The following is an 18,019-nucleotide window of genomic DNA, read 5'->3' on the forward strand; positions in this document are numbered from 1 at the left end:
TTTAACATTTTAAAGTTAACAATGATGTTGTTAATCATGTTGTTAACTTTCTGAACAATCAGCCAAATGTGTATCAGATTGTATCAGAATCATTTTGTTTGTTTTTTCAACATGTGTCTGTAATACAGTTTTCAAATGCAATCTTAGAAGAAGAAAATTTACAAACCATGACTGTTTTGTTTTTTTCTACCAATAGAAGAAGTAAATACAACAGTTTCTAATCAAAAGGCAAATATAAACTAATTGCTAGATTTCTATTCAATTTCTTTTGAGTAAGGGCCGGGGGTAACATTTTTATTTTTTATTTTTCATCTTTCTTCAGTGACTGTCAATATGTGTTCAAGCCCTTTCTTATTGCATAAGGGGCCATAAACATGTGTTTCTAGACAAACCAAGAACACCATCGTAACAATTCCCCTTTTTTTACATGTGAATGTTTACCGGTACATCAACACTGTTTGGTATGAATAAACACTGTTCACTGACATTACCCGATGGATACGCAATTACCGACCCGAGCTCAACATTTTTAATTGAGTCAATAAAATTTAAGAGGACAGCAGAAAAAAGAGGGGGCGGGCGGGAATGAAAATCAAGCAATTAATTTATAAGCACCTTACTGCAAATACCATCTTCACCTCTCTATAAATTATGCCACTAATTCTAGTAAGAGTTTAAATGTTACTGGGATATGGGAAAACCAACAAAATCATTTTAATATTTTAATTTTCTAAATCTAAAACTATAAATAAACATTAACAATATACTGGATCAATAACAACATTTAAAATACTTAAAGCAATATACATGCATTAATAGTTTTGAATATTAATACAATAGTTTTTCTTTATCTGAATATATACATAAATTTTGAACATAACTTTCTTTTATCATTGGTCATGAACAACAAAATGATCATTTAAAAAACTTATAAATGGCAAGAAAAAAGCATTTGTTAAAACTTCTTTAAAGGGACTCACTCATGTTTTGTAAAAGGGGCTCTTTTTTATGATGAAATCGAGTGTTGCAAATCATTAGGATTTTTAAAACTAAGTCACTGATGCTTAAGAACCTTTCAACAAAATGTTAATATAGGCTGAAATATTGCCTTTGAGTCCACAATTTTATCAGCAAAAAGGCTTAAAGGTTAAATTATCCCTTAGCTGATGTAAGTCCTCGTGGGCGAGTGGTTTTGTTGTCATTTTTCTAGGTTGGTTCACTCCCAAATAAAACTGGGAATTTTTCGTATTTTCTTCTGCAATTTCGGTATAAAAAAATAATATAATTATAATAATATTAGTGTTTCAGATGCATTCCTGTTAAAAAAAAAATTGGCCAAAAAACATGAGCAAGACCCATTAAATGGTAAACTAAAGTAAGCTCTACTTCTATAGTCTACCTTAACATGTAGGCACAACAAATTACAATAGAAATACATAAAGATAAACTTTAACACAAGTCAATTACTGGCGCTGCATTCAATAAACACCTTAGATATCACTTAATTATAAGAATAGAATCCAAGTGTTTTGATTGGACAGTAAAAATAACTGGCCAAAAGACTGAATGGAATCACTGAGGCATGTTTAAGGATAAGAATAAAATTTATATTGAATATGGCCCTCCCACTTGAGATAAGAACTTTTACTGGTAAACTCTTAAATGACATTTCATCCTCGCCAAGAGTCTGCACATGATTTCGGGTCGGACGTTTCGCTCCGCCCTGCATACATGTGAAAGAAGAATTTAAGACTTTTGCATGATGACAATGAAACCAAGGCTATTGTTGGCCATGAGGTTGAGTTTTTTGCACGATGAAGACACCAACGCTATTGTTGGCTATGAGGTCATGGCTTTGGCATGATGACAATGACACCAGCTAGTTAGTTGGTCAGGAGGTTCAAGTTTTGCCAGGATGACAATAAAACCAACACTATTTTTGCCAGGAAGTTAAGGTTTTGCTAGGATGACAATGAAACCAACACTATTGTTGGCCATGAGGTTAAGGTTTTTGCATGAAGAAATTCACATCAAAGCTGTTGTTGGTCATGAGGTTAAGGTTTTTGCATGAGGACAATGAAACCAAAGCTATTGTTGGCCATGAGGTTAAGGTTTTTGCATGATGACAATGAAACCAACGCTATTGTTGGACATGAGGTTGAGGTTTTGGCATGAGAACAATGAAACCAAAGCTATTGTTGGCCATGAGGTTAAGGTTTTGGCATGATGACAATGAAACCAACGCTATTGTTAGACATGAGGTTGAGGTTTTGGCATGATGACAATGACACCAACGCTATTGTTTACAATGAGGTTGAGGTTTTGGCATGATGACAATGACACCAACGCTATTGTTGGTCATGAGGTTAATGTTTTGCTAGTATGACAATAAAACCAACGCTATTTTTGCCAGGAGGTTAAGCTTTAGCTAGGATGACAATGAAACCAACACTATTGTTGCCCATGACTTTAAGGTTTTTGCATGAGGACAATGAAACCAATGCTTTTGTTGGTCATGAGGTTAAGGTTTTTGCATGAGTACAATGAAACCAATGCTTTTGTTGGTCATGAGGTTAAGGTTTTTGCATGAGGACAATGAAACCAATGCTTTTGTTGGTCATGAGGTTAAGGTTTTTGCATGAGGACAATGAAACCAAAGCTATTGTTGGCCATGAGGTTAAGGTTTTGGCATGATGACAATGAAACCAACGCTATTGTTGGACATGAGGTTAAGGTTTTTGCATGAGGACAATAAAACCAAAGCTATTGTTGGTCATGAGGTCAAGGTTTTTGCATGAGGACATTGAAACCAAAGCTATTGTTGGCCATGAGGTTAAGGTTTTTGCATGAGGACAATGAAACCAATGCTTTTGTTGGCCATGAGGTTAAGGTTTTTGCATGAGGACATTGAAACCAAGGCTATTGTTGGCCATGAGGTTAAGGTTTTTGCATGAGGACAATAAAACCAAAGCTATTGTTGGTCATGAGGTAAAGGTTTTTGCATGAGGACAATGAAACCAAAGCTATTGTTGGTCATTAGCAAGTTTTTTTGCATGACAACACAAGGGCTATAACTATGCATGCAAAGATAAAAAGGAAGATCAAAAAGAAAACATTCTGACATGTTTACAGATGTAGAGTGTACCGTAAGTGTAATTATGTCTTACAAAAAACAGCACTATATCATGCATTTGAACTGCTTTCACTATCCAGTTAACTCTTTTCTTTAGAGAAATGCCAAATTGTAGCTTTAATATATGAATTATAAAAAAATCATTCTCTGATTGGTTGTATTTTAAATTCTTAACAAAGGAACACCACATCATATGTCATAAGCACATTTGTGGGTAATCATCCAGTTTGTGATGGTAATCAAGTTATATTGAACAGTTAATAATAAGCATCAAATGCTCATGGCTATAAATAAGTACATAGGGCTAATTCCGCCTTCAATATGGGAATAGTGTGTGTGTAATGACATCATACTCCATACTAAGCTTAAAATAAAAGTCAATATCTGTATAATGTTCTTAGTTATGCAACGATGCCTCATTCTCGGTATACAATGACTCCTCTTCAATATAGTGTCTCTTTTCGTGCATCTTCATCGAGTATTTCTGATTAAAAGACTTTCCACAAACACCACACACATACGGCATTTCCCGTGTATGAATACGTTCATGTCTGACCCTATTATGCGATGTCTGAAACAGTTTTCCGCAGTATACACATGCATGCGAATACAGATGCAGAGTCCCCTCCTTAGCCTTCCGGCCTCGTTTACATAACCTCGTCATAAAAGTATCAGCCAACGGTAAATCTTCTGTACTTTGTTGTTGATTAATTCCCAGTTCGGATAATTTTATGGGTATTACAGGGATTTTTTTAACAATTGTGGCGGCATTATCGTCCGTCTGCTTACTGGTTTCCTTTGGTTTGATGTGTATTGGCCAATGACCTGAAAGGGGAAGTGAAAAGTGCATCTTAGACTGCCAAATCAGAAACAAGATTGCATAAGGTAAGGATAAGTGTGTAGTATAAAGTGTCTTCAAGCTTGATACAGATTCCAGGAATGCGACTGACCTGGCAGCCTGAACCCATTTCGTTGAGGTTTTTTTTTGGGATGCTTAAAATTGGCAGCTTCCAATGGAGTTCCGAGGTTGCCTTTCAGAGGGTGAAAGCTCTTTTGAGGGCTTTTCTGGCTTCAAATTAGATAAAAGCTTGAGTGCAATAATGTTTTCAACTGGGAAGCTCAAAACCTATCCGTCCACCAGACGCTAAACATAGAAACCTAATGAGGTTAAAGTGGGGAAGAGAAACAAGACGCATTAGATAGGAGTAAATCTTAACCATTGGATGTTACAGCTACAGAAAATACCCTCCATAATCCCTTTCCCTATGACCCCTTTTTTGCAAGTTTTGACAAACCATGTAACTAATTTTAATTTTTGAAACTTATGTTACACATGTGGTTAAGTCTATGTATTAAACTAGTTACGACCCTGTATATCACTGGACTTCTACATATGAATGCAAGGCTCTTAATATCATAATTTTATGTAATGTATATATATATAAGTTACACCATGATATCAGAGAGAATAACTGAATTGATCAAATCTAAATTTATGATATTAAATAAAATACAAATATTAAATTTAATACATTATGAAGAGAACAACTATTTCCGTGTGTGGATTATCACAAAAGGGCTGTTCTTCCATAACATGTGATTCATGGTCCTCTTCCTTCGTGTGCATGAAAATCACTCCAGTAGAAATACGCAGGGGCTTTCCACAAGTCGCATTCGCTTCAGTGTACGTGTTCCCTTCAGTGACAATTCATTTAATACCCATTTTCACAGAATCAAACTAGTTGTGGACATACATTTCTGTTGTAAAGTTATGAAATATCAAGCAGAAACTTTTTTTGCCATAAATAGAGAGGTCTATATTGGGAAAGCGTGAGGTCTTAATAATGAAATATGTTTACTCATCTTTCTTCTTATTCCAATATTAACAGTTATTCTATTCCTAATTTACACTCGTACACAGCTGTAAAAACCATATTAGATTCACCTAGCGGTTTTCAGCAGCTGTGTACTTGTCCAAATATATCTCCTTATTGAACAAAACAAAGTTAACTATCATGTAATCATTATACAAGCATATTATGTCTCTGTTTGGTTAATCAAATTATGGTGTATCTGTACTTTTTACTCAAAATTAACAATTTTAACTCATACAAAAGTAACTTATTTTCAATGTATGCACACATTGATTGAAAAGCCCTTAACAGAAAGCTTGGTATGCTGAAAAAAGAAAACAGAGGCAAGCAGGTATTCATGGGAAATCGGCCTATAGTCTTCGGCCTATAGTCTTTGCTTGACTCACACTGCTTATTCACAGTCCAGTCAAGTAATTACCAGTGATTGCAATTGTGATTAACACAATTTCCTTTATAGGCTGAAACTTCTTGCAGTAGTATTTGTAATTTATAAAATAAGTACAATAAAATATCTTTTTTTTTATTCAATTTGCATGAAATACAAACATGACATACATAACTAATGCATTTATAATAATAAAACAACAAGCTGTATACATGTAACTAGATTCATAAGTATTGTATGTTTATTTAATAAGTTTTAAAAGGGAAGTAACTCCTTAGATTTTGTATGAAATGGCTATAAATCTAAACTTCTTAATATCATAAAACACATTGGTAGCTAAAAGATTTAAAGATTTTATTCGTTTTTACCTGACACTGCATTATTACGGCAAATTCATGTCAACGTCAAGTCATATTACAGTTATGTAAAAAATATATAATGGTTGTTAAATACATTCAAACAAGCAACATCATATGATAAAAATATTGTTTAAAATATTATTATTAGAAAATACAAAATCTGAATAAATACTAAAAGAATACATAAAACATAATACAAATTATATCTGATCAAAATTTCCTGATCTTAATTTTTATTATATTTAATTACTGAATATTTAAATGACAATAATAACTTTAAACTTTGTGGCAGCTTCAATTTATGATATTGGATTTAGTAACAAGAGTGCTGCAGAGATTTTTTTGTTGCTTCAGTACAGTCAAAAAAGGGGCATAACCATACAAGCTACAAATCACAAGAAAATAGAAATATTAAGCTTGAGTTATGGCTCTTACTATACAGTGCATATTGACAAATGGTAACATGTGTCCCAAGTTTTGGTGCAATATCTTGAACAGTTTTTTATTACATGGCCATAAGGTTAAGGTTTTGGCGTGATGACAATGAAACCAATGCTATTGTTGGCCATGAGGTTAAGGTTTTGGCATGATGACAATGACATCCAAGCTATTGTTGGCCATGAGATTAAGGTTTTGACAGGATGACAATGACACCAAGTCTATTGTTGACCATAAGGTTAAGGTTATGTCAAGCTATTGTTGGCCATGAGGTTATGGTTTTGCCAGGTTGACAATGACACCAAGGCTATTGTTGGCCATGAGGTTATGGTTTTGCCAGGTTGACAATGACACCAATGTTATTGTTGGCCATGAGGTCAAGGTTTTGGCATGATGACAATGACACCAAGGCTATTGTTGGCCATGAGGTCAAGGTTTTGGCATGATGACAATGACACCAAGGCTATTGTTGGCCATGAGGTCAAGGTTTTGGCATGATGACAATGACACCAAGGCTATTGTTGGCCATGAGGTCAAAGTTTTGGCATGATGACAATGACATCCAAGGCTACTGTTGGCCATGAGGTCAAGGTTTTGGCATGATGACAATGACACCAAGGCTATTGTTGGCCATGAGGTCAAGGTTTTGGCATGATGACAATGACACCAAGGCTATTGTTGGCCATGAGGTCAAGGTTGTGGCATGATGATAATGACACCAATGCTATTGTTGGCCTGAGGTCAAAGTTTTGGCATGATGACAATGACACCAACACTTTTGTCGGCCATGAGGTCAAGGTTTTGGCATGATGACAATGACACCAATGCTTTTGTCGGCCATGAGGTCAAGGTTTTGGCATGATGACAATGACACCAAGGCTATTGTTGGCCTGAGGTCAAGGTTTTGGCATGATGACAATGACACCAAGGCTATTGTTGGCCATGAGGTCAAGGTTTTGGCATGATGACAATGACATCCAAGGCTACTGTTGGCCATGAGGTCAAGGTTTTGGCATTATGATAATGACACCAATGTTATTGTTGGCCTGAGGTCAAGGTTTTGGCATGATGACAATGGCACCAAGGCTATTGTTCGCCATGAGGTTAAGGTTTTGGCATGATGATAATGACACCAATGCTATTGTTGGCCTGAGGTCAAGGTTGTGGCATGATGACAATGACACCAATGCTATTGTTGGCCTGAGGTCAATGTTTTGGCATGATGACAATGACACCAAGGCTATTGTTGGCCATGTGGTTAAGGTTTTACCAGGATGACAATGATACTTATGTTGAATTATTTAAATAATATAAATGCAAACAATGAAAAGTTACTCCTAAGACGAGTTAAAGAAAAGTCAACATTTTCTCAAAATGATTAAATGATCATCCAAGCTAAGTATGTAAGGCATTACTGGACTTCTAAGTGCAAAGCTTGATGCACATATCTACATCACTAATAACATGCCAATTAAATATGTTACACTCACACAAAACATTTTGTTTATCTTGTATAAAAGACTTGTTATTTTACAAAACATCCAAAATGAGATTATATCTTCCCTTTTCATTCTTCTAACACTATAAATACAGTAAGTCAGTATTACTAATTAGCCACAATCCAATCAACTATACCCAGTGATAAAAGATTGCTGACAAAAGATTAGATCACTGATTTGCATATTTCCGTTCGATGTTTTATGGATTAAACCGTTACTAACGGTTTAAGACAAATGCATAAAACATTAATTTTTGAACTTAAATATAAAAATCTGTGATTTTTTTTTTTTTCAGCAGTCTTAAATTAATTGTTTCCATGTATTTTCACAAAATTGGCTTGTTCCAAGACAAAAAATAAAAAAGTTGTCAAAACAGCAAATCTGTAGGAGTGCAGGTTTAAACACTACTGAAAATATGAAGTGATAAAATCTTTGGACAACAGAAATATTATGTTTAAGATGAAAGAACAACATTGGTATGCAGTCCACTATGTAATTTAATTATTCACGGCACAGAATACACATGTACGCATCAAGTATATGTTAGGGGCATATCAAGCCCCAAGGCTATGCCTGGATGCCGAGAAGACATGTGATATCTTAGTGTTGACTTTCTCGAGAACGAACTATCACATTCGCGGCATTTGAATGGTTTCTCTCCAGTATGGCGCCTCAAATGACGCACCAACACAATCTTTTGCCCGAAGCATTTATTGCAAAGTCCACACTTAAACACCGTTCCTCCGTCAGGGGTCTTCATTCGTAACACCATGTCCTCAGCCTCACCAAAATCCCTTGTTTGAGGAGCGGCTCCACTTACATGTATCATTGAACCACTCGGCCAAAGCATCGAGTTAATTGCTTTTTGGTCCAACTGGGTAGAAGATGATTCTGGCCTCATTGACAGAGGCGAATCAAACTTCGTAGCGAAAGCATCAGTTGAAGATAAATCAAACTTGGAAGACGGTACATCAAACTTGGTAACAGAAGTATCAAACTTAGGAACAGCATCAAACTTAGTCACAGATGCACCAAACTTGGTAAAGGAATTAAGCTTGACATTTTGCTGTTCAAAGTTCAAAGAAGCAGCTGATTTGATTGAAGAATCATACTTGGTAGAAGACGGAAATACTGAAGGTCCAAATCCAAGACCCACAGGAAAGGGAGGAGCATGGAAAGTTTCTTGCACTGAAAGTACACAAACACATCCTCTGTGAATAAATCCACTTCAATTCATTGTTCTTCTGTGTCAAAACACTTTCAACTTTGCAAGTCGCTACTTCAGCACACATATAGTAAAGGTCACTGATATGGTGATGGTGTTTTGGGACACACATAGTGGCAGCAAGTTGATGTTCATCACAGAGGTTCCAAAGCTAATTAAAATACATTCACTATTCCATGGAGAAAAAAACATAAAACTATTTTTGAAATAACAATACTAGAACAATAGCTGGGTTTACAGCACTGTTTTAAACTCAAAAAGGCTAAAGAAATCATAAATTTGAGCAATATACCATTGTGAAATATTTTTACTGCACAAACTAATGGCAGCAGAAACTAGAGCTGTCACAGGAGTGATGAATACCCCCAAATGCCGCTTGGACACAGGAATGGCAAACCATTCCTTTGAAAAGAGGCCATAACTCCAAGGTTACCGCACACTGCATCTTCTTTTATTATGCATGTATTGTTTTATGCATGTATTGTTTTATTTAAATCTGTCGAGTAATTTAGAAGTCACACTGCTGACAAGAAAAACTAGCCTTTCATGAGTTATCGTCCGGAAACCATTTTTCTATTTTTAGTAACAGTGACCTTGACCTTGGCCCCACCAGCCCCAATATCGAACTTGACCTGTATCTTTTGATGTTACACCTGTGTACCAAATATTGTTCAAATCTGTCAAGCCTTTCATGATTTATCGTCCGGAAACCATTTTTTTATTTTTAGTAACAGTGACCTTGACTTTGGCCCCACAAGCCCCAATATCAAACTTGACCTGTATTTTTTGTCAAGCCTTTCATGAGTTATCGTCCGGAAACTGTTTTTCTATTTTTAGTAACAGTGACCTTGACCTTGGCCCCACCAGCCCCAATATCGAACTTGACCTGCATCTTCTGATGTTACACCTGTGTACCAAAATATTTTCAAACCTGTCTAGCCTTTCATGAGTTATCGCCCGGAAACCATTTTTCTATTTTTAGTAACAATGACCTTGACCTTGGCCCAACCAGCCCCAATATCAAACTTGACCTGTATCTTCTGATGTTACACCTGTGTACCAAAAATTGTTCAAATCTGTCTAGCCTTTCATGAGTTATCGTCCGGAAACCATTTTTCTATTTTTAGTAACAGTGACCTTGACCTTGGCCCCACTAGTCCCAATATCAAACTTGACATGTATCTTCTGATGTTACACCTGTGTACCAAAAATTTTTCAAATCTGTCAAGCCTTTCATGAGTTATCGTCCGGAAACCATGAAAACCGACAGACCGACCGACCGACAGACAAGCTCACTCCTATATACCCCCTCAAACTTCGTTTGTGGGGGTATAATTAGCAACACAAAGGTATTGATATAAAAGAGTTGTATAATTTCAGGGCTTTTTCTATAGTACCTACGGGTCCGACTATCGGACCCATACCCAAAGCAAAATATAAGATATTTTTCCCAATCTTCAGAAAAAAATCCCAATAAAAAACAAAAAATATAAAAAAAATTAGAAAGTCTTTACCTGTACTGGTTCACTTTCAACATCCTAATAAATTATGTGATTTAATTTTTTATTGATAATTGAACTCATTCAGAGACTTCTATCAGAATGAAATATTATCTGTCATGATTTATTGCAATAGATATTTTCACCCAAGGATTGATATTTCAGCCATTTTGTTTTTTTTAAAGGGAAATAAACTAATATTAACCATTTCCTAATTTGCATGACACTAGACAGCTTTTTCTTTTAGCTGTAAAATTTCCCAATTTCGGCATTTTCATGACGCAAAATTTCCCAAAATGTCTAGGGTCTTTTTCCCAAATTGGGTAGAAAAAGCCCTGAATTTGCCCAATGCATATCCTTAAAATATGACGGTGATTTCAACATGTCATGGGTTATGTGTATGATTGTGACTCAATAAATGAAGTTTCTTGGCTCAGCAATAATTGCCATCTGACCACAACTGTCACCCCAACAGCATATTGTTTGCCTAGCATATTAAGGCCATTCACAGGCTTGAATAAAAGTTCACCTTGTCATATATCTTATAATTGGCTCTGCTCAACGTTTAAACATCAGTGTTTTTATGGTCCATTTTATGGGCCGAACTTTGGCCCCATTCCCTCATGACAACATGTACTATACTATATAAACATCAAGTTGGTTTACAAACAAGTACGACAAGGGACATGTTGTTGTGTGGTTTAAACAACACAACATAAATACAGAGCAACAATAAACACTACAAGTTGACAAACATTTGACATCAGCATTCATTAAAAGTTCTAATTAATTAAACGTTGCATGAATATTTTACATCATCTGTACAAGTTGATGTTGCTGACTGTTTTTATTGCAGAATGGTGCTCTAGAACAAACATGCAATGACCACTGTTTGTCAGTAAATTGCAAAATTTCAAGAAAGCATGATTGTCCTATTAAAACCGCAAGGTGCACACTGCATACACGTCTTTCTGTGGACCCTGCGCGTTAACCCCTCCCCACATTTTTCGCTATTCGGCAACTTTTTAAAATCCACTTAATTTGAGTCAAAAACATGAAATACCAGATGAATCACATTATCTTTTGCATCGTAGCTGTATACATAACCTGCTGTGTAAATCAATAAAATGGTCCAGTGAACACAGATTTATTTTAGCGCATTGTCATTGTGTAGTATAGGGTATGGTTTTTTCCAGATATATGCATAACATCAACATGTTCTCTAAAATGGCGGCCTAAAGCATGCTTTCCATCAGGAAAAAAGACCGTTTTGGGGAATTGAGTGGTTAGGTAATCATTGTGCATGTTACAGAAGCGGAAAAAAAAGACCCCAGAATGTGTACTGGTATTGAGGAATGCATGTTTAATGGGACATGATACGGTATGAGATGATGAGATGAAGCTTAGCCCATGAATTTTGGAGCAGAAGAATCTCTTTTAGATGGGTTTTCTCATGCTGGTACAAATAAAACAGCTATTGCAGTTCATGAAATAGTTCAAAAAGCGTATTATTTTTTAAGTAACATGAGTCTATTAAAATGGTACAATGTTATTTGTATGAGGATAAGCTAGGATCAAAGACCAGAATGTCTCCACACACTTAAATGTTAACTAGTGGTACACTGTACAGCATCAACTGTTTGTACATAATTATAATTGTTGAAGCAAAATGATATGAAAATCAGTTACATGTATATTGGCAATGTTTCAAATAGACCTGTCATAAAGTTGGCATTTGAAAAGGTTGATGATTTAACCGCACATGTATATATACACATGTTAACATTCTAGGCTTAACTATATATGCATAAAAATTGAATGCATTAAATATACACCAGGGGTTCCAAAATGGATAACCAGTCAGTTTAAAAACTAAAAGCAATTAGTGTTGGCCACCCACCTTTCTTTATGCTGCCCCTCTGAAACCTTGTGGGGAAGTTCCCCTAAATCTCTGCCTACATTCAGCAATCACCTTCTAATTTGTCCAAACAAAATGAAATCACTGATACACTGTACACTTACTTTTATAAGTGTATGTATTCAACAATATCCAATAAGCCTATTAACATAAAATAGGGACGAAAGAGCGTGTGTGTATACCAGCAAAAAACCCTTTCAAGACTTCACAATAGCACCATAGGGGTACGCCAACTGTCTTCCATTCCTCTCAAATATCAACAAAGTCAAGCCAGAGTAATGTGCCTTGTATATTAATAAAATCACCGTAAAGGCAGTAAAACTCTGTCAATGGGATAAATCTTACACAAAGTTATGTCATACATGATGAACACTAACAAAAATGCACTAGTATACAATAAAATACCTTTAAACCCCAAGCTTTTAAAAGCCATTAATAGATTTGAGAAGGCTTCAAGCAAGCTATACTATTGAAAATCAGGGTTTTTGTTTTGCTTTGATTAAAATAATGCACATTAAGTTGGCATAATTTGTGTTTCCCAGAGCTCCAGAGAAGAATTTTCAATAATTTTTGGTAAATGTATAACCCACTCACAATTTTTGCAATAGAGAATTCAGACTGTTGCATCAGGTAGGTATATTGTTTTATTTTTATCCATAAAAACGGTGCAGGGAGAGCCTATTTCGTAGGTACATGTAGGGTTGGGTAACCTGAACCAAATGTATTTTTTTAGGCCCAGCATTTGGAGCCAGCAGTCATGTTTGCAATGGGTGTTTCTGCTTTATAGTATAAATCAATTCCATTAGCTTGCGGTCATTTTTTAAATCCTACCATTTTGATTGGTTAATTTCCAGACATTTGAAGTTGTGTGTGATTAGTAGTTCATATTACTAATTTAAAACTTATTTATATATATCAGCAGTTGCCTGATTTTCTTTGTTCGACTGCTGACAATGACAAGGCCTTGAAAAAACATTTCTGGTTCAAGTAACCCAGCCCTACCTACGAAACAGGCGCAGACCCTACAGTTTTTATAATCAGTTGGTTAAAATAAATAAAATCAGTTTAATACTGAGTATAATTTTAACACCATTCCCCAATGATGATTAAAACATCCTTACACAAAATCTAATTTTTTTTAAAGCCTACCTACCCTACATCTTTTTTTTTGTTTTTGGACAATATGTAACCCTAACTATACATTATTACTTTTTTAAATCAGTAGAACTCGTGCTGATTGTTTGTGATTTTATAAGCTTCAAAATACTTTTAATTGCCTTTTCTGTGATTAAAATTTCATACATGTTCTAATAAAGCTTATCTGGAGCTCTGGCGTTGACTTGCTGATTTAAAAAAATATTTTGTGAGAAAGGTTTTTTTTCAGTGATTCAGAAAATTTGTTTTCATTACAATATTTTGAACATAATTATTTTCATAACTGTTACAAAAACCCTGAATTGTACATCAAGGCACAGTTCTTCAAAACGTAATATATCTTCAATTGAATTTTTAATAGCAGAATTAGTATGGATTACATGCAATTCCTGAAGAGGAGCAACTGAAGAATTGATAATTAGTATTAACAAGAAGTTATCTCAAAAAGGCAACTGGAAATCAATCTCAGAATTTTATTAAGTTTTAAAATAAGGCAAATAAGAGATATGTTTCCAAAATCTTCCTAGAGCTTGATTCCTGGCTAATAGCAGTAGCAGAAAAAAGCAGGCATTGCATTGGTAAAAATGCTTTCAAAGGATGCTAAAATTCTGGATTTGATATAACAGGGCCTGTTCAAAGAAATCATGTCAGCCAGTAGCATAAGTCTAAGAATTCAGGCTTTAACAAGAAAACTTAAGTTTTGAAAAAAAACTGAGCCTTGATGTAAAAAGATTCATGCTTAATCCAGACTGCACTTACTATAAGCTTCTGAACCATCGTCTGTAGTTTCTTCCCCTTGGTCAACCTCACCCCCGCTGGTTGTGACGGTAAACGCGGGGCCCTGGGGCCAAGTCTGGGTAGGTGGAGCTTTTGGTTGACCTGGTTCAACTCCTGTGATTTCTAGCTCCATTTCGTTCTCAGTTATTGGTTCAATCTTTATACTGGTTGGGTTCGACAAGTTTTCACTTTCAAGAGTGGAATCAGGAGCTAGTTTGTGTCCAAGTTTGTCCATTTTCTTCAATTCATTGTCAGACTGTTCACTTTCATTAGCACAACTGGTTTGGGTATGGTTTAAGTCAAGTCCTGCATCGAATGTCACTTTTGTTGCATCAAAGTTCACCATATTCTCACCTTTATCGATATTCACATTACTCTGACTAGCTGAACCAGTTTTATCTGCCAGCATCTGAGCGATAGTCTTGTCACCTGTATGTTTATTATACCCCTCCCCAAAGTTTTTCAGAGCTGGGGGTTGGGCAAGGGTTTTGCTAGATTTAGGCACATTTTTTTTGCTAAAAGGGTCCAGAGGTCTCTGGTACGGTGACCCTCTGGTTTCAGTTGGTGTCTTGCTGTGGTGTGCTGCAATAAATCAATAAGTAATTTTCAAATATTAAAAGGAAACAATTGATGCATAATATTTTTGAAAACAAGAGGCCAATTAGAGCCTTCTGACATGATTTTTTTTTTGTTATATACTGAACTCACATTCAAAGTAAAGCAATCACTAAATCAGTGAAACCTATGTTATGTTTTCCAAAGGGCATATACTTCAATAATTTGGCAACTCTCAAAGAGAGTTGTCTCCCCTAGAAATACTGCAGCATTTCATGGGCCTTAAATCCTTACATGCATGGAAGAATCTGGCTGGTTTTCGAAAGGAATCGAGGTTTCAGGGATATCTAACCACTGTGGCAGTTTGATTAAGATACAATACAATCTGAAGGCTGTTTCATTTTCACCAGCAATGTATTTCAGATGATAGACGACAGACACTGTGCCATGGCATAAGCTCTCTTGGCCTTTGGCCAGTAGAGCTAAAAAAAATAGGAAATAATTAAATTTTATAAAAATCAGGTAAAATGGCTTAGTTTGTAAACTGCTTGATTCATTTACTATCATTATAAATTGATCCTGACTGTAAATGATTTAACAATGACTAAGAATGGGGTAAAAAGTATGGTTTTTTATCTTCATGTTCTGTGTAGCATGAGCCAATTTTCTCAAATATACATTCATTCAAAATATTAATTGTAACTCTGCATTTGTATCGATAAGACAATGCAAATGCATACAATATTTAACCTAGGTAATATGGTCACCATAGATCAAATCAAAATCTACTTCAGTTATTGAACTTGAATAATCCAAGAACATCATATTCTTACTTTTCAAGCAATGCCCAAGAAACTGAGACTTTATTTCTTCGTGCCCTTCAAGGAAGCCCTTTCCAGTTCCCGAGCCCAGCTGGGAAATGGTTCCATCATTAACGCCTGCTGTTAGCACCAGCGATTCATCATCAGCATGATCTGATAGCTGCTGTAACTGAAATTGAGAAAATACTTCTGTTTCATACACATAATGTATACACCATATAATGTTAGTTGACCGCAAAATCATGCCCTACATCAAGGTGAGCCATGCTAAGCAGTTGATTTGGCAAATGCTTTATCTGTCCCATTCAATTTTTACCAGAGGGAGACTGTTGCCGTAGGTCAGTCAGGTTTCTCAATATCTAAATTTGACTTAGCAATATTGATTTATCATGGACATAGTCAAATAACAATTTGTTTTTGTATTGTATTTGCAGTTTTTTGTTACTTTTTATTTTAATGGTAAATTTTCTCCAAAACATGGAAGTGCAAGTCTTAACACTACAAAATATGAAATCATCATCATCACCATCATCATCATCATCAATTGGGAAAAATACCTTCATCTTTAACAATTTATTTTATTTATGCTTCCTAAAGAGATGGCTTAAATCAACATTGATATCGACTTTTGAGATTTTCAACTTCCAACATTTCACCTTTAAAATTTTAATCCAAAATGTTTGAACCTTTAGCTTGCAACAATTACATAGACACATTGGCTGCCAAATATTAAAACAGCATCATGGGACAAAAAGTTATGTTCCACTGCTTTTTAGTATATCAGGGGAGATAACCCAACAGTTATTAGAGCCAGAGTTATCAGCATTATTGTACATATGCATATTGATTTGTATCTTGAAACAAGTGTTCCAATTCTATCAATAAATCTCCATGGCTTTTGAGCTATAGTTAAAAAAGATCTTTCATTTTGCACTACCTGACCACAACAACACTCGGATATGAAAATACAGTATCTAAAAACATTGCAGTTTTAAACAGAAGCCATGCCATCTATTAATACGGACTGACTAATGAACCTACCAACAGCTGTATCTGGGCCTTAATGACTGCACGCAGTACTGCCTTGAATCCCGGCACTTCCTTCAGGTTCTCCAACTCCGTCCCCATCGTCACTATGAAATTCGATCAAACATTTATTCAAGAACTGCCATTAAAATGAATGAAGCTTTGAATTTGTTCCCAAAATTTCATTATAAACATGGGTTAATCAAGAAAGCAGTCTATTATCTAGTGACTCGAAACGAAATTAGCTGAGGGCACAAGAAAATGCAAATCTGCAAAACTGCAGATACTGCTGTAGTGAATTCGAAATAAAAAGGTCATTTTATGTGGAATCTAAAAGCTGTGGGCGGTTGTCAGTTGTACAGGCAAATACGTTGACATTAATTTCAATCATATCAGCCCGGCTTACCTTCGTTTGCTTGGCGCTATCTTTGATATTTAGCAAAAAGAACCATAATTTCCAACAATGGGAATTTCTTGTTACCTCCACTGATAATTTGTTGAAGAGCGTAACATTTTAAAAATGAACCCAAAGAAAATTGACGAAAAGAAATATTATTGAAGCAGGTAACAGTTTCTTGGTTTCGTCGCTTTTGGGCAAGTGAATTGTTGTTGTTGTTGCAATATATTGACCCCCCACTACGTATTATTTACTCAATGTTTGTTTCGCCGATCCAACGCCCCTCATGTTTATAAATAACGAATAAAATGGAAATTATCCCAAAATATTATATTTCGGACGAATGTTTACTGTACCATACTGTAGTAGGCACGGAACTGGTTTATAGGTCCGTGCTAGTAGGTAGCTTCAGTGTCGAGCATGCTTTTCTCTGAAGGGATCTGTTGGCCTTGTTGGCCTCACACGTTACATATCTATATAAATATATATACAGGCGGTGCTATAAGCTAGGCTATAGGCGATGGGTGCAACTACCCAACGTACGTAGTCTCGTGACTATGGTGTTGAAATACATAAGAGGATAGTACTTAATTGATCGTAAAAATTGCATTTATAAACCGTTTTTAACTACTGCAATTTACCATTTGTATCGTCTATGTATACCATAGTATTTCAGTATTTCGTTTTCAATAATTTAAGAAAGCCAAATTTTACTGTCTATTTTTATTGTAAAGACACGGAAAAAACTGCACAGAATAAAAACCCAGATTGTTTTTATTAGTTTGACCCACGAGCAATTGAACTTCATACATCATTCTGGGTAGTACGATTTTTAGGTACTTTAACTTGTAAGAAACTTGAACATATTATTATCATGCATTCCGTGTTTTCGGCCTGTCACCTCAATTTGACTTTTCTGACATACTAGTAAGATAATATATTAGTTTTGTATTGAAGA

At 35.4% G+C, this 18,019-nt stretch overlaps 1 protein-coding gene across 6 annotated transcripts in view; it reads right to left on the bottom strand.

The window, feature by feature from the left end:
- Nucleotides 1–17,195, bottom strand: part of LOC128246748 (homeotic protein spalt-major-like) — a 33,794-nt gene extending 16,599 nt beyond the window's left edge. For 4 of the 6 annotated variants that reach the window (XM_052965157.1, XM_052965155.1, XM_052965159.1 and 1 more), the window contains exons 1-4: nucleotides 17,071–17,195; nucleotides 16,680–16,771; nucleotides 15,651–15,807; nucleotides 14,245–14,844 (exon numbers count right to left, since the gene is read on the bottom strand). In XM_052965157.1, the coding sequence (XP_052821117.1) occupies nucleotides 14,245–14,844; nucleotides 15,651–15,807; nucleotides 16,680–16,766 (844 nt within the window). In that variant the 5' untranslated portion in view covers nucleotides 16,767–16,771; nucleotides 17,071–17,195. Of the gene's footprint in view, nucleotides 1–858; nucleotides 3,959–5,513; nucleotides 8,877–14,244; nucleotides 14,845–15,650; nucleotides 15,808–16,679; nucleotides 16,772–17,070 lie in introns of those variants that run through there. The other 2 variants (XM_052965161.1, XM_052965156.1) reach the window with 2 other exon arrangements.
- Between the last annotated feature and the right edge of the window lie 824 nt (nucleotides 17,196–18,019).

This window comes from Mya arenaria, chromosome 9 (genome assembly GCF_026914265.1).
Source record: "Mya arenaria isolate MELC-2E11 chromosome 9, ASM2691426v1".
Taxonomy (NCBI): domain Eukaryota; kingdom Metazoa; phylum Mollusca; class Bivalvia; order Myida; family Myidae; genus Mya; species Mya arenaria.